This window comes from Capsella rubella, unplaced genomic scaffold (genome assembly GCF_000375325.1).
Source record: "Capsella rubella cultivar Monte Gargano unplaced genomic scaffold, Caprub1_0 scaffold_7, whole genome shotgun sequence".
Lineage (NCBI taxonomy): Eukaryota > Viridiplantae > Streptophyta > Magnoliopsida > Brassicales > Brassicaceae > Capsella > Capsella rubella.
Window position 1 is genome coordinate 5,985,009 of NW_006238917.1, and position 20,900 is coordinate 6,005,908.

At 38.7% G+C, this 20,900-nt stretch overlaps 6 protein-coding genes across 7 annotated transcripts; 4 read left to right on the forward strand and 2 right to left on the reverse strand.

Moving 5' to 3' along the window:
• Positions 1-282: 282 nt before the first annotated feature.
• Positions 283-1,695, forward strand: LOC111829539 (protein transport protein Sec61 subunit gamma-1). The gene is made up of 3 exons (XM_023778795.1): positions 283-450; positions 672-787; positions 1,472-1,695. The coding sequence occupies exons 1-2, from the start codon at positions 357-359 to the stop codon at positions 785-787; spliced, it is 210 nt and encodes a 69-aa protein (XP_023634563.1). The 5' UTR covers positions 283-356; the 3' UTR covers positions 1,472-1,695.
• Positions 1,696-2,006: 311 nt separating this feature from the next.
• On the forward strand, positions 2,007-3,274 carry LOC17879924 (probable methyltransferase At1g27930). The gene has a single exon (XM_006282829.2). It carries the CDS (start codon positions 2,277-2,279, stop codon positions 3,228-3,230), a length of 954 nt encoding a protein of 317 aa, XP_006282891.1. The 5' UTR covers positions 2,007-2,276; the 3' UTR covers positions 3,231-3,274.
• A 108-nt stretch (positions 3,275-3,382) lies between these two features.
• LOC17878484 (TITAN-like protein) lies at positions 3,383-6,519 on the reverse strand. The gene is made up of 7 exons (XM_023779010.1): positions 6,219-6,519; positions 5,857-5,983; positions 5,379-5,685; positions 5,207-5,283; positions 4,616-4,652; positions 4,036-4,466; positions 3,383-3,796 (listed from the first exon to the last, which is right to left on the reverse strand). The coding sequence occupies exons 1-7, from the start codon at positions 6,479-6,481 to the stop codon at positions 3,764-3,766; spliced, it is 1,275 nt and encodes a 424-aa protein (XP_023634778.1). The 5' UTR covers positions 6,482-6,519; the 3' UTR covers positions 3,383-3,763.
• A 380-nt stretch (positions 6,520-6,899) lies between these two features.
• Positions 6,900-10,011, forward strand: LOC17879653 (probable inactive purple acid phosphatase 24). 2 transcript variants are annotated; one of them, XM_006283282.2, is made up of 12 exons: positions 6,900-7,085; positions 7,308-7,399; positions 7,498-7,567; positions 7,657-7,776; positions 7,869-7,961; positions 8,053-8,182; positions 8,274-8,355; positions 8,447-8,579; positions 8,659-8,864; positions 8,949-9,074; positions 9,149-9,458; positions 9,532-10,011. In XM_006283282.2, the coding sequence occupies exons 1-12, from the start codon at positions 6,900-6,902 to the stop codon at positions 9,835-9,837; spliced, it is 1,854 nt and encodes a 617-aa protein (XP_006283344.1). In that variant the 3' UTR covers positions 9,838-10,011. The 2 variants fall into 2 exon arrangements, with proteins under 2 accessions (XP_006283344.1, XP_023634192.1); XM_023778424.1 differs by lacking the exon at positions 6,900-7,085 and having other exon boundaries at positions 7,330-7,402; positions 7,527-7,567.
• Positions 9,992-12,745, reverse strand: LOC17878269 (snurportin-1). The gene is made up of 7 exons (XM_006283750.2): positions 12,285-12,745; positions 12,004-12,190; positions 11,666-11,916; positions 11,033-11,147; positions 10,844-10,936; positions 10,347-10,490; positions 9,992-10,257 (listed from the first exon to the last, which is right to left on the reverse strand). Exons 1-7 carry the CDS (start codon positions 12,635-12,637, stop codon positions 10,144-10,146), a joined length of 1,257 nt encoding a protein of 418 aa, XP_006283812.1. The 5' UTR covers positions 12,638-12,745; the 3' UTR covers positions 9,992-10,143.
• A 191-nt stretch (positions 12,746-12,936) lies between these two features.
• Positions 12,937-20,350, forward strand: LOC17878210. Its single transcript, XM_023778423.1, has 28 exons — positions 12,937-13,160; positions 13,264-13,432; positions 13,548-13,660; positions 13,762-13,878; positions 14,022-14,168; positions 14,283-14,579; positions 14,657-14,814; positions 15,063-15,184; positions 15,268-15,359; positions 15,482-15,695; positions 15,794-15,857; positions 16,136-16,284; positions 16,365-16,435; positions 16,502-16,672; positions 16,908-17,012; positions 17,331-17,435; positions 17,524-17,613; positions 17,981-18,056; positions 18,142-18,235; positions 18,316-18,385; positions 18,454-18,633; positions 18,896-19,018; positions 19,105-19,188; positions 19,265-19,449; positions 19,547-19,685; positions 19,760-19,819; positions 19,911-20,015; positions 20,093-20,350. The coding sequence occupies exons 1-28, from the start codon at positions 13,035-13,037 to the stop codon at positions 20,204-20,206; spliced, it is 3,540 nt and encodes a 1,179-aa protein (XP_023634191.1). The 5' UTR covers positions 12,937-13,034; the 3' UTR covers positions 20,207-20,350.
• The last annotated feature ends 550 nt before the right edge of the window (positions 20,351-20,900 follow it).

The following is a 20,900-nucleotide window of genomic DNA, read 5'->3' on the forward strand; positions in this document are numbered from 1 at the left end:
CTCCTATAATATCTAAGGGATTTAGGTGCGTAGAAATTATCATATTATCATTTGAATGAATACTTAGCAAAACTTTAAATTGTTCAAAGTAATGGGGCTTTTGTTTTCGTGGGCTTGAATGAAGTTACTGTGTGAGCCCATTAAGGTATTGACTTTGCTGACATGGCATACGTCCGTCGAGGCTCGGTCTGTGATTGGCTATTCAATATCCATGTGACGTTCCCTCTCTCTCTTTTTCTATATAGCCCTTTTGTCATTGATTTTCTCCGAAGACTCCCAATTTGTTTTCTCTCTTTCGAATAAAAACGAAAACGCAAAATAAAATTAAAAAAAAAAGTCGTCAGAAAAAAAGCGCCATGGACGCCATCGATTCCGTCGTCGATCCTCTTAGAGACTTCGCCAAGGACAGCATTCGCCTCGTTAAGCGTTGTCACAAGCCAGATCGCAAAGGTATTGAACGACACTGGTCAACGAATTTTGCATTTTTTTTTTCTTAGCTTGAAATTGGTGTCTCTAGATCAGGTAATGATGAGCGATCTGTGTATTTTTAATCGTCTGAGCTGCTGGATCTATCGAGTTGTATTTTTTGGATTGGGAAGATCTGGTATTGTTTGAATTTGAATGGAGAGATCTGTGTGCTGAGTGTTTGTTGCCTTTTTTGTTTGTTGTAGAATTCACGAAAGTTGCAGTGCGTACAGCTATTGGGTTCGTAGTAATGGGATTCGTGGGCTTCTTTGTGAAGCTCATCTTTATTCCGATCAACAACATCATCGTCGGTGCCACTTAGGTAATATTTCTCTGCACCAGTTCCTTCTTTCCCAGCCATGCATGAATCTATTCGGGAGTTTTGTCTGATATTGATGATTAATTGATGATTTTCGTACTTTTATAATTGGTTAGCAAGCTACTTTGTGTAACATGGATTCATCTATATATCTAAGATGTTTTTGTTTGATGAGTACTTGTCTGCTCTGTCTCTACATCTCTTAGAAGCTCATTAGATTGCCATGACCCCAAGTCTAAAGCTGCTGATTAGACAGTAAAAGTTAATTTCTTCGGTCATTAGATATACTAAATAAGCAATTTGCATATGGACATCTACTAGGATTGTTTATCAATATCATGGAACTGTTGGTTTGGTTCAAAGTGTTGTTGGATTCGATTATGAACTTTGCATTGACCTTGAACTATTTGTTCCGATGATAGTACTCTAAAATTTTGGTGGTAAAAGGAATGTTATTTAGCTTGAGTTTTTTTTTTTAGTTTCTGTGGTGTCTCTCAGATTTTTGTTTAGTACTGCTGATATACTTGCGATTTGATCATGAACTCTGCATTGACATGGTAAAGGGAATATGCGTAATCAAAGTAATTTCGATCATATAGACGGATGGGATATTGCATAGTAAAAGTGGCTTTACCATGCCCTTGTAATTTTGGAACTATTCTGAAGTTTGGTTTGAATTGTCTGCAGATATCAAGGGAAGATAAAGATGGAAAAGGGTAGTTAAAGCTTCGTTGTTTCATGAAGACACTTCACAGTTTTTTTGTTTGTTTGTTCAGATACTCAAAAAGAGGAAACTTTTGTTGTTGACCTAGTTAACCCACACTTTTGAGATCAGTCTCCAGTAATTTGCATTCTGTTTGAGATATGTCACTGTTTATTTCGCTCTACAATTATAAATTGGAAGTTTTGGACGAGGCCAAACCCTTAGCTACGGTTACGAAACTTGCAGATTAAAATTCTATCAAATTACCAAACCAGATATTTCAGTCTGGGTAGACCAATATTTTGACAAAATCCTATTTAATTACTAAGCCAGAGATTTCAGTCTGAGTAGACCAATATTTGACAAATTCTTTCGAATATTCCTCAAATCTGTAATTGCTCGATGCCTTTTGTTTCTAATCTAAGCTTCCATATTTTAATGCTAGCACTGTTAAGATTTGTCGCCTACGATAACGGACCACCTTAATCCCCTATTGCAATCACTTAGATAAACGTTTATTTCCTTCGACCAATATTTTTGACATGACAAATTGAAAAATAATAATCATTATGATATTAGGTACATCCAAACTAACCAGCAAATTTCCGACATGACAACAAGAAAAGGAATAAAGTGAGAATCTTCGAACAGAAGCAATACGACCTTTCCTTGTTATTCACTCGAAGGTGACACAAACTGACAAACATAATTGATGATCAGTTAAAAATCAAAAGACATGAACCCTTTTGAGAACCAGGTGATATTCAGAGAGCGGTGAGAATAGTGATAATGCCTCCGCAACTTCATCAATCTTCACTTCCTATTCTAAATCCTCTACTCAGATTCTCACCTCCTTCCTCTCCTGATGATCACAAACACCAGAGAGAATCAAAGATCAAGATGCCAAAGTTCACTGTGCGTAAACTCATACCTCTTTTTATCTTTGTTCTTTCAAGCCTCTCCGTTCTCCGACTCCTCCGGATTTCATACAAGTCTTCATCCTCTGCTTCTAGGTCCTCATCTTCAACCACATATCGTGTGAGTCCATCTGAGTTCAGTCAGCAGCTCAGGGCTAATGAGGGCCCAAGTGCTCTCACGGAAAAGGAACTGAAGCTCTTATCAGATACTGTTACTCGTAGATCCCCTTGCAACGTTCTTGTTTTCGGGTTTGCACCTCAATACCTCATGTTATCTTCAATCAACACTAGAGGTATTACCGTCATTCTAGAAGATGAGCCTGCAGAGATAATGATACCAAAAGCTAAAGTAAACCCAAACAACACAAGAATCTACAGCTTAAAATACCATCAGATGGAAATGAAAAATGCTTACAATCTGCTTCGACATACTCGAGCCAATCCTGCATGCGCACCTAAGATGAATAATCTACAACAAGGTTCATCACAATGCAAAATGGAACTGAGGGATTTGCCACTGGAAGTACACAATATCAAATGGGATGTGATAGTTGTTGATGGACCTCGTGGGGACAACTTAGAGGCACCAGGTAGGATGGGGAGCATATATACTGCAGCTGTGTTAGCAAGAGAAGGAAGTAATAACTCAACAACAGATGTTTTCGTGCATGATGTGCACAGGACTGCTGAGAAGTGGCTCTCCTGGGAATTCTTATGTCAGGAGAATCTGGTTTCAGCTAAAGGGAACTTCTGGAAGTTTAGTATAAAGGGACAATCAAATGCATCCAGGTTTTGCTCACCAGAAATGGTCCTCATCAGACATTAGTAAAATTTTGTACATTTAAACAAGAGCAACATTATTGCCACTTAGTTCGACACACTACTGCTTCTTTATCTCAAATCAGCTTAAGGAAACATATTTGAACAGTGTATAAATGTCATTCCTAAAATGTGTGTCCAACTAGAAAATGGATACAATTTGCTGAAATGGCCACAATCTATGCACCACACAGTTATTTCATTTATTTCCCCAAGAACAAGAAACATCAGATGGAAAGATATATATGTTTCTTAAGAAGAAGAACCCAAAGGAAGATCAGATGGTCGCAGAGAGGCCTTCTCTATGCTATATTCCATTACTACATAAGCTACATAAAACTTTAACCCTTTCTTCCTACCAAAAAATAAAATATTTCATCCAATTTTTACACTACTTCAAAGGAGTATCTAGGATTACATACCTCTAAAATTCTTTCATAGCTCGACATAAGAAACAAAATACACTGGAGCAGGATCTCCACGAAAAGAGGATTATAAAATTTCTACATGAGTAATTCGTACTGGTTGCCTTTTTGGATGTCAGCCACATCCATTTTCAACACTCTCTCTTCGCTGCAACCACAATTAATGTAAGTACATAAGGCCACTGAAAAGTATATCTCAAAGTATATTAAAAAGACAGTATCAACAAAGCAAAATGTATCCATTTATGTTGAGTATAAAAGGAGCACACATGATATGTGGTTAAGAGAAATATCAATCCAAACAAATAAGTCGAGGATTAGAAACAAAACTAACCGACATGATACCAGCCATTTGTAATTAAATGTTATTATAAAGGTAAAACCTACCGCCCGTTTGCTAATGTACGGTTGTACTTTGACTGGTTCTGATTCTATAGAGATGCTTTCAGGTTTTACTAACTTCCGTTTTTCCTTTTCAAATTCTTTTCTGGACTCTTTTCGAGTGCCTGATTGCCAAACTCGACCAAAGTTAGGAAGCCAATCTGCATCAATCTTATTATTTATTCCATGTCCCCTCTTCTCCATTTCTATCTCGATTTTTCTCCTTTCAGCCCATTCAGCGCCAACCCTGTTAGGATTCAGCTTACGAGTCTTTCCAGGTATCTTTGCCTGAAAGCTGCTCATGTCTGATTGGTTTAGTTGAACATTAGAAGATTTCCCATCATTTGCATCAAGCCATGGTGGAGGAGCTCCAGAGTGAACATTCCCGCAAGCATCGCTTGAATGTGAGGAAGAAATGCTTGTCACTACCAACCCATCTGAAAAGGAAAAAAGAGTATAAATCCAATTAATACTAAGTGCATATCAGAATGGCTACATCAATAAATTTCATAGACCTAGATGTTGGAGCACTGATCATAAAATTAACACAATACAGATAAAGTTTGAATGCCAAGTAGCAGCCTACCAGGAGAACTGTAACTGCCCTTAATTTGTTTTTTATCCTGGAATGAAGACAATGTTAGTAAATAGGCTTATATGAAAAAGTCTGGACTTGGAAAATGAGTGTGTAAATGTTCAACCCGAAGGAATAACATGACATAATTGAACACATGGACAAAGGAGACTCAATCATAATGGAAGTTTGATGATTACACAATTACGCAAACCTGAACCAAGGAATAGTTATTGCCATTACCTTTACAAGCATTGCCTACAACCAAAATTTCTAAGCCAAGTATCTTACAGATCATCTTATCTAACACGAAGAGTGCAATGTCAATATAACAATGAAGATCTAAAGTGTAGTTACAAACTATTTCAGATTTGACAAGTAAATACTTTGAATGACATCTGGAACAACCAAATGTTTTACTCAATCGTCTAATATCTAATATGTATTAAAAATACAACCAACCTTTCAAATACAACTGATTGTCTTATTTGATTTAAAAGATCTATCATTTAATTCTCACCTTACTTTTGAGAAGCAGCTGAAAACATTACACATCAGTATTTCAAAAGCAGCATAGCTAATGTTTCTATAACTGAAACGCACCTCTTGATTGCAATAATTACCATTGCTCGGGAAATCCTTGGTTCTAGAAGCAATGGAATCTTTGCCAAACCCGTTCCCTAGAGAACATAATTCATTGAGACTATTATATACAACTTGTTATACTCCAAAACTGAAAAAAAAAAATAGAGATTAGAAGTAGAAAAAAGAATACCTGGTAGATGACTCAGCGGATCAGTACATAAAGGGAGGTGCGAAGCATCCATGTTCAGATATGAAGCATGATGTGCAACTCCAGAAAGCTCTGAATGTGATATCTGAAACTTATTCGTATTATACTGTAAAGGCATAACATCATTGGAATGATGTGAATTTATATGGGGTGCAGGAACATTTTCAATTTTATCCATAGTTTTAAAGGCAAGTTTATTGTGGATATCATTAGATGTCCCAGACTGTCCACATGACCCTTTAAAAGAGGATGCATCTTCATTTCCCAATGACTGGCATTTTCTTCTCCACTGCATCCAGCATAGAGAGAATTCCATTAGAGACTTCAACAAATAACACGGCTACACTTTTAAACCGCGAAGGTTGTGGCTTTGTGCCCCAGGTTATGAAAAAATACTGGCGACAATTAGATTAAGAACTTTTAAACAGAAGAGCATAACCCTCTCGTACATAGTGCATACCTTAGCTACATCAGCTTCTGAAATTCGGAAATCGTCTATGCAATCCATTGCCGGGCCATTTTTCCAAAGAAACTGCTTGACATTCTTAAGATGATCCGAGCTTGCGAAGTGATTGATTGCCTTAGAACTGGTAAAAAGTATCCAAACCAAATATTATGTGTAGTAAAAGAAAAAAATTATCATCAGAAGACACTTCAAATTTTCTCCTTCTATGTGTTACAATCCCAGTTAACTCTCTATCAACAACAATAATTCTCTCGCACACGCCGATTTTACATACCATTCAAGTAACAAAGCTACTAGGTTCGTAAAAGGAACAAAAAGACTCAAATCAATAGGAAAGAGATGAAGTAGTGGCATACCAGGCGAAGGAGCTACCGAGCTCAACAATGTCCTCATCGCAAAAGACACACCAAACACGGTTTTGAGACTGCTCTTCTGGTCGTAGAACGCTAGGGTTCTTCAGGAAGAATCTGACGTCAGCTATCTTCGAACGGAATCGATCGAGGAAGGTAGAGAGGAAGTCTTTGTGGCGAGGGAAGTACTTGTGGCGCGAGCCTTGGTCGTGATGCAATCGGCACACCTTGCAGAACTCGGTCTCGCTCTTCTTCGACGGTTTCTTCATCTTCTTCTTCTTCAGATGAATTCTCCGATGTGATGCTCCCCACAGCCAATGACAGTCCACTTTATTTAATTTCCGGTTAAAAGCCGGTCCAACCCCGATCAGCCTAATAAGTCCCACAAAAAAAACGGAAAATCTAATTTTTTTTGGTTTATCATTAAAATTTTTTAAACTGTTACTATCATTAATAAAAAAAAAAAAAAAACTGTTAGAATATTATTTTAATCAAGAAATAAACTTTTAGAATATTCTATCACAATGACTTAACGGTGAAAGAAAATATTTTGGATAATCGAGGAATGCTGAACTCGATAGAGATGAATCAATATTTGAAGATTCTTTTAGATATCAACCTGATTATAAAATTTATAATAAATATCCATCTCGAGGTTTTTTGTTTCTAAGTCACAACAAAGAAACAATGGCTAGAGTTTTACTTGTGCTTCTGTGTTTCACCGCTCTGCTAAGCTCGAGCTTATGTTTGGGGCATGCAAATAGTAATGGTCGAGGAGATCAAGCACTGGCTCAGATTAACATCTACGAAACCAGTCTTGCTTTGGATACTTCTGTCAAGATTCACGCTTCCCCTCAAGTTCTTGGCTCTCAGGTTCCAAAACTAAGTCTTTCTTGATGTTATTGTTCTTGTCAGATTCTACTTTTACTAATATATATATATATATATTCTTAGGAGATTATTCAATGTCAAAGTTTTGTATAATGGTCTGGTTTTAGCCGTTATAGTGAGAGAATATGTCTTCTTGATTTCATCAAGTATCTCAGAAACCAAACTTTCATCGATTTGTTTTGATATCTCACTTTCATCTAACAGGGGGAAGATACTGAATGGGTACATGTTGCTATCTCCAACCCCAAGCCCTCTTCAAACGACTGGATTGGAGTTTTCTCGCCAGCTAAATTCGAGTATTTTATGATCTAACCTTCATATGTGTTTTTGTTATATAGCTAGATTGTGTGAACGTGCCTTTTGTTGTGCATTATTAATTCGTCTTTGTTGCTAGCTCGGGTAACTGTTGGCCAACAAATGGTGGCAAAGAGAAAACTCCTTACATATGCTCATCTCCCATCAAGGTTTGGATTTTTTTCTTTTTACATGTATTGATTGATCTATGATTTCTTGATTTAAGTCCTGCTAACATTTCTTTTTTTCTATTTGCTAGTACATTTATTGTAACACTCATCCGGAGTATATGAAGTCAGGGAATGTGACTTTCAAGTTACAGATTATAAATCAGAGAGCTGATATCTCTTTTGCACTATTTACCAATGGAGTTCAAACGGTTGGTTAACTATAGTAGCTTTCTCAGGTTTTAGTATATTGTATACCTGCAATATATACCAAGTGGACTTATTGATCTTTTGAATATCACAGCCACATCTTATCGGGGTTTCGAATCCTGTAGCTTTCGTCAATCCTAAAGCACCTGTCTACCCGCGTCTTGCATTAACGAAGAATTGGGATGAAGTAAGTTTTTCCACAACTTACTTGAGTCAAAGGGAATACAAAGTTTTGGAGTTGGTTAAAACAGGCTTCTTTTTGATCTTTCTTTTGATAGATGACCGTGACATGGACGAGTGGGTACAACATAAATGAGGCTGTTCCTTTCATTGAATGGAGTGCAAAGGGACTTCCAAGTAGAAGATCACCAGCTGGAACAGTGACCTTCAACAGAAACAGCATGTGTGGTACGTCCTTTTTTTGTGATGGGATATCTGAACCTATTCATCTGGATCATTCTAGAGATTTGATTTTTGGATACATGTGATGTTTACACAGGTAACCCTGCTCGTTCCGTTGGTTGGCGTGATCCTGGTTTCTTTCATACTTCTTTCTTGAAAGAACTCTGGCCAAACCGCGAGTATGAAATCTCTACTTTGCCTCTTTTTACTCTAAACCAGGAGTACCAATCTAGTTTCATAACTGCTTACTCTCAATCCTTTGGTTTCCAGATACACATATAGGCTAGGCCATGACTTGGTCAATGGGACAACGATTTGGAGCAAGAATTACACCTTCGTGTCATCTCCTTACCCTGGACAAGACTCGCTACAACGGGTCATAATATTTGGTGACATGGGGAAGGTATGTTTCTTTTAGGCCATTATGATCTCCATGCGCTATTAATATCTCAAATGGTTTTCCTTGATTAACTATTTTTCAGGGTGAGCGAGATGGCTCTAATGAGTACAATGATTACCAACCTGGTTCCCTCAATACAACAGACCAAGTCATCAAGGACTTGAAGAACATTGACATTGTTTTCCACATTGGAGATCTCACTTATTCCAATGGCTACATCTCCCAGTGGGATCAGTTCACAGCTCAAGTTGAGCCCATCGCTTCTACTGTCCCCTACATGGTTGGGAGGTTAGTCAATAAGAAAAGCTTCATCATTGTTCTTCTTCCTCTACTACTCTTGCAGTGCTTCAAGTCATTCCTTTTTCATTGCAGTGGAAACCACGAGCGTGATTGGCCTGACACTGGATCTTTCTATGCCGGGACAGACTCTGGAGGAGAGTGTGGTGTTCCTGCAGAGACCATGTTCTACTTTCCTGCTGAGAACCGAGCTAAATTCTGGTAAAGTTAATAACCATTGACGATTTCTTGCAAGTTCCATAACAATATCTTACATATCTCGGTTTAATGGGCAGGTACAGAGCGGATTACGGGATGTTCCGCTTCTGTATAGCAGACACTGAACACGATTGGAGAGAAGGCACAGAGCAATATCAATTCATCGAGCGTTGCCTTGCCTCTGTAGACAGAAAGACTCAGCCTTGGCTCATCTTTATGGCTCATCGTGTCCTTGGTTATTCCACCAATGATTGGTATGGCAAAGAAGGAACCTTTGAAGAGCCGATGGGAAGAGAAAGCCTACAGAAACTATGGCAGAAGTACAAAGTAGACCTTGCTTTCTACGGCCATGTCCATAACTATGAGCGAACCTGCCCCATTTACGAGGTTTGATCCCATCATAGATTGCTCGATTTTCGGTCGCTGAGCTCTTCACTTACCTTTTGGTTTTCTATTGCAGAGCCAATGTGTGAACAATGATAAGGATCACTACTCAGGGACCTTCAAAGGAACCATCCACGTTGTTGTTGGTGGTGCTGGAAGTCACTTGTCTCCCTTTAGCTCTCTGGTACCCAAATGGAGTTTGGTCAGAGACTATGACTTTGGGTTTGTGAAGTTGACTGCTTTCGATCACTCATCGCTTCTCTTTGAGTACAAGAAGAGCAGCACTGGCCAAGTGTATGACTCCTTCAACATCTCCAGAGATTACAGAGATGTTTTGGCTTGCACTCACGATAGCTGCGAGCCCACTACATCAGCTTCATGATCTTTTTTTTTTTCTTTTTACATCTGTCCTTCCAAACAATTAGCTTCTTAGTTTTTTTATAATTTTTTTTCTTTTTTTGCTTCCAAATAATTAGCTACTTACTCGATTTTATTGGAATATTTGTTGATATCTTCGTTTGCAGGGTTTTACTATAAATAATTTTTTCTTTTCATTTTCCTGGAAAATTTCAATCATAACTCTTGTGAGAAGCAAAAAAAAGGTGGCTACATTTTTAAGAATTTGCTTCCCTCTGTTTGCACGAACACAACACAGTGAACAAACAATATACTTTTGATTCTCTACTGGTCAATCCGACATCTCTACTTCAGGGGTCTTGGCTTGTTGGTTCTCATGCGAAATCGTAGATGCAAGATCTTCCACTTTCAGGGGAGAATGTCGGGCCATATATTGAAACATGATCTGCAAGATGGATTGTAAATGCTCAAGTCAATTCATAAACATGTTTCTCCTAAAGTTGGTATGCATATGCAAAGAAAGAGAGTACCAACCTTGGAATAGCTATCAGCAAAGGCTCTGGCTCGATTTGACACTCCAATATATTGCAAATCCGCCTTCTCAAATCTACCATCCACACAGTTCAGCCCTCCATCGCCAATGGCAAAACGAATAAGACTTCCTGAAGACAGTCCTGACTTTAACATCCGACATAGCACGAACAGCACATTTAGCAAAATAACACAGAGTGAAATCATCCTTAGCTAATTTAAATGCAATCTGTTATTACGGGTGCATGAAATCTATAACAAAGAGAGCAAAGAGAGCAGTACTAAGCTAGAGGGATCCGTTGGTGCTAGAAAGAAGATATTACTAAGCAATATCACTAACTTCCGAGTACACAGAGTCTCTATAACTAACATAGGCACAGTAACTCGAAAAGAAGATAATATATTCTTACAATTTTCAATTCGCCCAAATGCTGATCATACAATCTTGGTTTATAGACTGGTAAGGAAATACAAATCAGTCTATTATATTTTGAACATACCTGTTTTACAAAATCTGCATTTAAGCAACTAAATTGTACAGGTGGATCATCTGATGTTACAAGTTTTCCTTCTTCTTGCAACTCCAAGACGATCTGCATATACAAAATACAAAGAGAATATGTTAAGACTTTATAAATGAAAGTGTAACACTAAACACTTTGTATGAAAATGTATGTAAATCCACTTACATGTTGTTGGTTTGGAATTTCTCCATTGTTATCTGTATCGATGACATACTGACTACAGCTCTCATCCTTCCATATCAACACAAGAGGAGTATTTCCACTAAGATAATGTGCATGTCTGTGTGAATTACATGAAATTTAGTGGGGAAAGAGTCAAGAAGAACACTAGACTGTTGAGACAATGATGCCATGATACTAACAAGAGGATGAAGCAACCAGTGATATTATACAGTAACATTCATAAAACAGAGGATAAAAAGATGGGTCCTCTTTCTAATGTAATCATCATTTATCATAACCAAATGTCCAGAAGAATTTTTTTAACGGTTACCGACCCTACTGCCTAAACTAAAACCCTACCATCATAACCAAATGCATTCCCTAATCTTCCTTCACAACCTTCATCTTCACCTAATGACTTAAGGTCCTCTGCTGAGATGGAAAAGTTACAATTAACTACACAAATCCTAGGCTAGTTACAACAGTACTAGATTAACAAGAGAACAGCTGATTACAACTAGAAACCTCAAGGCACCCAAACTTTAAGCAAGTTCAGACAGCAGGAGAAGGAAAGATGGGCAGCGCAGTAAACATGATGGAATCTTACAAGTCGGCGAGATAAAATGATGCACTTACTTGTTATAAAACAGCAGTCCATCCTTGACATAAGGTAATGATCCTGTATAGGCGGAGTGAAGTCCGGTTTGGTCGCAGTTATAAAAAGGAACAGCACTGAACCTGAACTTATGATAAAAGGAAGGCGGATCACAAGCACCAGTCTCAGCAAGTTTCGATTGCAACCAAAAGAACCTGAACTCTGCTGTACATTCATAAAGCGAGTAACCCCTCCAACAAACCATATCAATCACATAGTATGTCTGATCCGGCTGCATAGCCAGTAACAAACCACTTCCTAGTAAGCTCAAGAATATCAATCATACCAATCAGAGAACGAAAAAAGAAGCATATTTTACCTCGTGAAAGATGCAGTCTAGTATAGAATACGAGTTTGCGGGTCCAGAAGCGCCTTTTTTCCTGGCACCACCAGGCAACGCAGAAGGGAAATGATGCAGGATAGACCCATTGCGTACTCTACTAACTGTTGTTCCATCAGATGAAACTACAAAACATCTTTTTCCAGCTGGTCTTGCTAACACAAACCTAAAAACCAACCAATTCTCATAATCAGACGTTTATGATTTATGAAGCAAGAGAAGCAGCACACATAGGATTAAGGATGATAGAGAAGCAGTACCAATCTCGGCTCAAATTATCAGGGACGTCGATCATCCATTCAGGTAACATAAGCTGCCTCGCGAACCACTTGCGAGACTCAGGTCCTCTGAGCCACGAAGCTTGACGAACGTCAAAGCTAGTCGATTCCGATTCGATTCCTTCGTCGAGCTCGGGCACGGGTTCAGATAGTATCTCCGGGTCGACATCGGGCGAGGAGGATTGGAGCGAGATTACGGAGGAGGCGAGGTTTCGAGCTCGCTGCTGAGCGTCACTGCGATGCTGAGACTGACGGAGAAGGGAAAGTTCCCGGCGTTTCTGTTGATCGGAGATAGGCCGCCGTTTAAAAGGACGGCGAATATCATGAGGCGCCATTGGTCCAGTGGGTTCAAGCAGCGACGTTCTGTTGGTTGGACTTTTAGTGCTTAGTCCAGGTGCTCTTCTGACATGGACGACGGGATCGACCTAAAAGCTCCGTGACTGGAAATTTTAAACCAGTGGTGGGTAAAGCTTAACCAAACCGGTTTGATTCTCTTTATACATTGTCATTAATTAAATAAAATTTCTCTTTATATTAATTATTTTCTTATTTTTTTCCCACCGAGAAAGGCCTACTATATATTCCACAAACTCACATATACTCTCGTCACATTTCTTGTTTCACTCTTTCAAAGCGAGCTCATCATCTCTCGCATCGATTCTTCAACTCTCAAAGAATCGCAAGTCTTGCTATTGAAAGAATCGGAACAAACAAGAGATATCAAGAAGAGCCATGGTGTCACCGCAACCGGGTAAATCGATCTCCGGCAAGGACAATACAACCCCGCCCGACGGAAGCAGCGGCAAGAGACCTCCATCTTCTTCCGAAGATAAATCTCCTTCAGCCAAACGCCAAAAGGTTTCTGATCGGAGACATTACTTCTTCCCCATCTTTCCCTGCCGTCTCGAGCTTCTGGTTTGAAATTTTGTGTCGATTTTGGGGTTTCTGTTTTCGTTTGCAGTTGGACGAGGGCGACGGCGCTTCGGCGGCTAAAGAAACTAATACACTGACTCCTGCAGATTCTGGTAAAAGCGATTTGGGTGAAACCACTTCAACCTCTGGAGACGCCAAAAAGATTGAGGCCTCTGCAGCGGCGGCTACGACGGCGCGACTACCACCTGTTGCGAAAGGTCCGTTACTCTTATTCTTGCTCGATCTTTCTGTATTTGGGACCGAAATATTATTCCTTTCGAGATTGTTTTTTATATTTTCAATTAGTCTTTTGTTTTCTGGGTTGGATTGTAGTCTCAGCGCCGAATTTGCAAGAGAAGCCAAATACGAGTACTTTTCGGGGATGGACATATGTACACGGTAGCTATAAGAGCCCGTGGTATCGACTTCTGGCACAGTCTCAACGGGTGGTTAATTTAACCCTCTTATGGGCTCTAACTCTTTTTATATTACCAAAGCTTTTATGGATGCTATATCCTAACAAATTGAGCTACTTGTGAATTTTCAGTATCCAACCCTTAACATTCGTGAATCGACCTTCACTCTTGGTTTTAGTATATCCTGCAACTTCCAATTAAATGACGACGATATCAGTTCATTCTTGTGCAAAATCACAAGAATTCAGGTATATATATATATTTTTGTCCTTAGGTTTTTTTCCTATTTCTCGTGCTTATGATTTTTGTTCTTTCTACTTTTGAGTTGTTTGTGGAGATGTGTGAGCTCCTTTATGCAGTATGTATTCTCATTGTTTGTGCACATGTTCAGCGCAAAGGCATTGTTGTAGCGGTTCTAGAGGCCACAGGAAGCAGGGGACCTGTGTGGTTAAACAGAAAAGCTGTCGTGAAGAATGTTTGCCATGTGCTAAACTCTGGTGACGAAGTGTCTTTTGGTCTTCACCAGAACTATGCTTTTGTATCCTCTTTTTTTTTTGTATAAAAATGTGCAAGGAGACAATTTTCCTTCAATTTTAAGATGAATACCTCCATGGGAATGCACATAAGTTTTTTCCCCTTAAGTTCTATCCAGATATTTCAGCAATTGACTAAAGTCACAGAAAAAGCTGGTACAGTTCAGGTTCCTGCAGGAAAGTTTCTAGAGTTGGAGAGAAAGGCAAGAGATCCAACAGGTAATTCAATTATCGAAACGTTAGCAATCTTGCAGCACGACTCATCCCGTAAGAGCCAGAAAGCACCAGGGAAGCCTGCTACTTCTTCTGTGGTCCAAGTTGACAGCATGGAAGGAAGATTTTCTGTTGACAATCAAAGTAATAAAGCTGCAGATAGTGGAGCAGTCAGCAGCCACAACCAAGATTCAAAAATGAAGGTAACTACTCTTTGTTTCCCTTCTACCCTGGCGTCATCAACAAGATTTTGTAGTATATTAACAAAAGCTGGTATCAGATATTAGATGAGAAAAACGAGGTGACAAGAATTTCACAACAAGCTTCAACATCAGGCAATGTTCTGCGATCTGCAAAATTCAGAGAAGGCATTCAAGCTGGAATTATTGAAGGCAAAAGCTTGGAAGTTTCATTCAAAAATTTTCCCTATTATTTGAGGTATACAACAAGTAAATATTATTCTTTTTTTTTTTCAGGGATATATGCAGAGTTAAAAATATGTGCATGTGAACCTTCCATTACGAATCTTTTCATATCATCATAGAATTTTGAGTTCTAATGCTGCTCTCTCACGATGTATTTGAGTTGGAAAGTATGAGAGTCTATCCTTAGTTTCCATTCCAGTCTTCCACACTGACAAACTGTTCTCCGTTTTGTGTATGCTGACTAAGGTTTTATTTTTGTAGTGAATATACAAAGACTATCTTAATATGTGCTTCACATGTACATCTTAAGAAAAAAGAATATGCCCATTATGCCTCCAACATGACCACTTTGAATCCAAGGATATTGCTTTCTGGTCCCACAGGTTTGTAGTATCTTGCTTGTGTGGTTCTTGTACTTCTTTTAGGCGGCAACATAATTTTCGAATTTTGGTTGGAATTGTTTCAGGGTCTGAAATATACCAAGAGATGTTAGCTAAAGCACTTGCCAATCACTTTGAGGCGAAATTGCTAATATTTGACAGTCATCCAATTCTGGGGGTAAGAAATATATTGTATGTTTTTTTGATATGCTTGTTTATAAAAGGAAAGGTTTTGCATCTACACTTATTTGTCTGTTTTCCTGATTATGGCAAGTAATTCAATTATGCAATTTCCTGCAGGCTTTGGCTTCTATAAATTCATGTAACCTTCCTACACAGAGTCTTGAGCTCATTGATCGAGGGAAAAGCTCAAATTTGTCAGCCGGTGAAGGAGATGCTTCTAGTTCTAGCCCTTCTCCTGCTACTTCTTCTGGTCCTGACTCCCCCCCAAAGTTGGAGCCGGAGACTTTACCTCTTTCATATAGAACTCCAGTTAATCATACTTTGAAGAAAGGCAGGCCCCATTAAACTGTTTGCAACAGAAGATGTACTTCAATCTTCTAGGATTTCTGGTTTGCGGATACTTCATTTGGAAGAAAAAAACACTTGCAGGTGACAGGGTAGAATTCATGGGTACTGAGGTTTATCCGGGGCCTTCTACCGATATGGGCGTAAGGTTTGCTTCTTATCATAGTTCTGTTTGAGGCAGCTGCTGGTACGGATACGGGGTTCTCTATGAATATGAATATGAATATTTGTCTGTTCTGGTGAAGAGAAGTTTCTTCTTTTTACATCCAAAAAGTATATCTTTTCAAAATCTGGTTCCCATCTTATTTCTGGATCTCTGGATTTTTTGTAAGTGAGACTTACGAATTTACGTTCTGAACCTTTTCTCTTACCTTTTTATATTCACTTTTAACTCAATGATCCACTTTTTACTTAAATCTTATTCAGGGGACCTCCTCCTGGTTCTAAAGGGGAAGTACTTTTAGTATTTGATGAGAATCCTTCAGCTAAAGTGGGTGTTAGATTTGATAATCCAATACCTGATGGAGTTAATCTTGGTGAACTGTGTGAAATGGAACATGGGTTCTTCTGCAAAGGTACTTCATGTTCACTAGTGCATTGGTTACTGGTCCTGAGCGATCTTGTCTCACACACCGTTTATTCTGTTTTGTTATAGTTGCTGATCTGCAGTTCGAAAGCTCGGGTTCTCAGGATCTAGATAGATTACTTGTCAACACATTGTTTGAGGTACTTGTCAGTTGCAAAGTAATGAATTTTTGTTTTCCTTGTGCTTATATCTTCATCTGTTCCCAGGTTGTCCATGCCGAGAGCAGAACTTGTCCGTTTATTCTATTTTTGAAAGACGCCGAGCAATCTGTTGGAAATTACGATTTGTACTGTGCGTTCAAAATCAGACTTGCATATCTCCCGGAAAACGTAATTGTGATTTGTTCACATATTCAACCTAATCATGTCAAGGAGAAGGTAGTTACAGTGCGATGCTTTGCCCCAGTTGCATGCATTGTGCTCATTTCGCAAAAGTTATTTATTGTCTCTTGGGCAATGAAATTATAAAATCATGTAGTGAAATAAAATAATTGCCACATTTGTTTTGACAGACCATTCAAACTGCTGCATTTTCCGTATCATAGGTTGAAGTATGGTTTAATATTGTGTGTTTACGAATTTATAAATTTCATTTCTTTCATCTCTTTTGCAGTCTCATCCTGGAGCTCTATCTTTCCCTAAGGTCAGCAGCAGCCTACCTGCTTTTCTTGGCAGCAGCCTACCTGCTTTTCTTCGCGTAGCCATTCCAGACTTTCCAGTAAATCAACGTCTTCTCATATTTTCTTTTATTGATTAGTAGTCATTTTTGAAGCAAATAGCCATTATCTGACACCAATTAATGCATATTTATAGGTTTCTGCTTCTGTATTTATTTCTTACCTTTATCTTTACCTGTGATATTAGTCCATGCTCACATATGCCTTAAAATTTTGAGTTTACATTAACTATCAGTTCTGCCTTTCCTCTCTGTGTGGGCTCCTCTGAAACATGCTTGATCCAGCGATTGTAATTTCAGTCTGGAGGGTATCCTTTTTTTCTATACTGGGACTAATGTTAGTTTTGCTAATATTTCTAGGATATTGGACCACAGTATGCGCGAGGGGAGGAAGTGGAAGTTCCAGTGGAAACAAAACGTCTAGAGGAGCTCTTTGGGAATAAAGTTACTATTCAAATTCCCCAGGTCTGTTACACTGTTCTACTATTCATAAGAATTCTCGTCTGTTGTCTGTCAAAGAAACCTTAGACTTGATGGAGATAATTATTCCCAGGATGAGGAAGAACTTACATCCTGGACGTATCAGTTGGATCGTGATGCTGAGATTTTGAAAACGAAGGCTAATTACAATCACTTGCGCATGGTATGTATTTCATCTGAATATATGCTATGGGTATGCTTTTTGCTTTCCTCTGGACTTAATATGTAATTAGAATAAGGTTATGGCAGCATTCTATGTCTGGATACAGTGTAAGTTTATAGATGAGAAACTTTTTGGATTCAATTTTAGTGAGAAATCTTTGATTTACATATCTAACCAAATGATATCCTTGGCATTTGGCTGTTAGCTAAACTTCATTGCTAAACTCTCAAGTCTTATGAAAATTAATTAATTAGAGGTTGCTTTTTCTCTGGTGTACAAGATTATTTGGCAAAATTTAATTTCCTATTTTTAAATAGGGGCTTTGCAGAAGTTCTAAGAACGATTCCATATTTGCATCTCAATGCAGGTGTTGGGACGATGTGGTCTGGAATGTGAAGGAATTGAGACGCTGTGCATGAAGGATCTCACACTTCAAAGCGACAGTATATTTTCCCTTTGTTCGACACGAGGACCATAATTGACAATGGAATGCTTTTCTTATAAGTTGACTTTGACATTCCGGTTTAGGTGCAGAAAAGATCATTGGATGGGCCCTTGGCGACCATGCAAGGCGTAATCCTGATACTGATCCAGATACTAGGGTTATTTTGTCTCGTGATAGGTAATTGGCAGCTTGTCCCTGTGCATTACTGCTCTTAACTATCTGCCAAAGTACTGAGTGCGAACTTTGAATCTTTTCAGCATGCAATTTGCAATAGGACTCTTACAGGCTGTTCTAAATGGTTCCACGAGCTCAAAGAAGTCTCTCAAGGTTAGTATTCTCATTATGGCTATGGCTCATATCATGTAACAACTTTTAATTTCCTCTGTTGCTTTCAGGACATTGTAACAGAAAATGTGTTTGAGAAGCGGCTTATAAGTAATGTTATTCAGCCCAGTGACATTGATGTTACATTTGATGACATTGGGGCACTTGAGAAAGTTAAAGATACCTTAAAGGAACTGGTAATGCTTCCTTTACAACGGCCTGAACTTTTCTCCAAGGGGCAATTAACAAAGGTGGTTCTCTTCTCCGCATTAGGTTTCAGCCATAGGTTTTTTTGACTAGGTCCTGCCTCGACTTTATCACATATGTATGAAGGAAACACCTTTTATTTGAGTGTGCCACTATAGTTGCATGGTTTTTGTGGATAATGATGATATTAGTTATACTAGCTGATAATTTGGGTTTCCTCAAAGATTCGTCTCTCCTAAAATGTAGTGGTTAACGTTGTGCGTGAGTGGCTTCCTAATCAGTTCGCTCTTGTTCTTCTCTATACAGCCTTGTAAAGGAATTCTCTTATTTGGGCCTCCTGGAACTGGAAAGACCATGCTTGCAAAAGCAGTTGCAAAGGAAGCTGATGCGAACTTCATCAACATCTCAATGTCAAGCATCACATCTAAGGTAACTGAAAACCCTTGCATAGTTGGACTCTACCAATTTATACACCGAATCTCTTGTTTGAACTTGGGTTCTTCTCAATACTGCAGTGGGTTGGTGAGGCTGAGAAATATGTCAAAGCTGTCTTTTCGTTGGCCAGTAAAATTTCCCCTAGCGTTATCTTTGTGGACGAGGTAGTTTCTCATGGTCAAGTCCTAGGCGAATCTTTCTTGTAATCAGAGCACTGACGAGGTAATTACTGTCTTGTAGGTGGACAGCATGCTAGGCCGAAGAGAAGCAACGAGGGAACATGAAGCCATGCGGAAGATGAAAAATGAGTTCATGATACATTGGGACGGTCTAAGGACAAAGGAAATGGAACGTGTTCTGGTTCTTGCGGCCACAAATCGGCCTTATGACATTGATGAGGCTGTCATTAGACGGTTGCCCCGTAGGTAGATTATAAATCGTTTCCTTGTTGGATTAAGCTTTTTTGTCAAATTGACATGAAAGTTAGTGGTTATGAAAAGTTTGTGGTATTGACTTCTGCAGGTTGATGTTGGGACTACCAGATGCTCCAAATAGAGCAAAGATATTAAAGGTTATACTTGCAAAAGAAGACTTGTCCCCTGATTTGGATATTGATGGGGTTGCTAGCATGACTAATGGATATTCTGGAAGCGACCTTAAGGTAAATTCATAGTAATTTCCTAAAACCATTGTTATGGTCTGCCAAAAATGATTTTTTTTCTTTGGTGCGCTCAGAATCTATGTGTTACTGCTGCCCACCGTCCGATCAAGGAGATATTGAAGAAAGAAAAAAATGTGAGTTGTCTTTGTATTGAACCAAGATGGCTTAATTTGCGTAAATTTCTCTATGGAATAAATTATGCTGATGATGGGATAATTATGGTAGGAGCGAGATGCTGCTCTGGCTGAAGGCAAAGTTCCTCCAGCTCAAAGTGAAAGTTGTGATATCCGAGCTTTAAACATGGATGATTTCAGATACGCACATGAACAGGTAAGATTTGCTTATGTTGTTTTCATATTGTTTGTGGGCTCAGTGAAGTGTAACCATTCTCATTGGTGTTTCATCAGGTGGGTTCGAGTGTTTCATCAGAGTCTGAGAACATGACAGCGCTTCAACAATGGAACGAACTCTACGGGGAAGGTGGATCCAGAAAGCAGGAAACACTCAGCTACTACATGTAGTAGGATCGAATCTACTTGAGAAACCATAACTCAATTTTCGTCTCTAAAAGAACTCTCTGTTGCAAGCAGATTGTATAGTATATACTGTATGTAACATTTTCAGGGTTAATAGTATATAGGTAATAAAGTAGGAGATAAAAGATTCTTGCAGTTGTCACTTTTTTTTTTTTTTTTTTTTTTTTTTTTGTCATCCTTGCAGTTGTCACTTTTCCACAAGTTTTCTAATACAAAATCTTTAACGCTGCAACTTTTTCCATCTATCGGCCTATCTTTGCTTGAGATAACAACCGGTTTAGTTGGTTGATAGAAAGACTTCTGCAATCTAATCTTACCAAACCAAAGACACCTTGATTTTCATTACGGTTAAGTACTTAAGTTTGCTTTTGAGTTTTGACATAGTAACACAGCATTAGCTGGGATTTTCCACAATAGCAAATATTCATTATCCTAGAATGATATATAAAATCCCGAACGAATGATATTAAATCTGGCTCCAGTATGTTTTGGATATAATATCCCGAATGATATTTCTCTGACTTTTCAAGTAACATTCATCGTAATTCGTAAGTGTATACACTAGTATTAACCGTTTTCTTTCCCTTCTAAAAATCATACATGACATAAAAGGTTCGACTAAACCGAAATATTTGATCGTCCGGTTTGGTTAGATCGAGCAGTCACTTGTGCCGACACG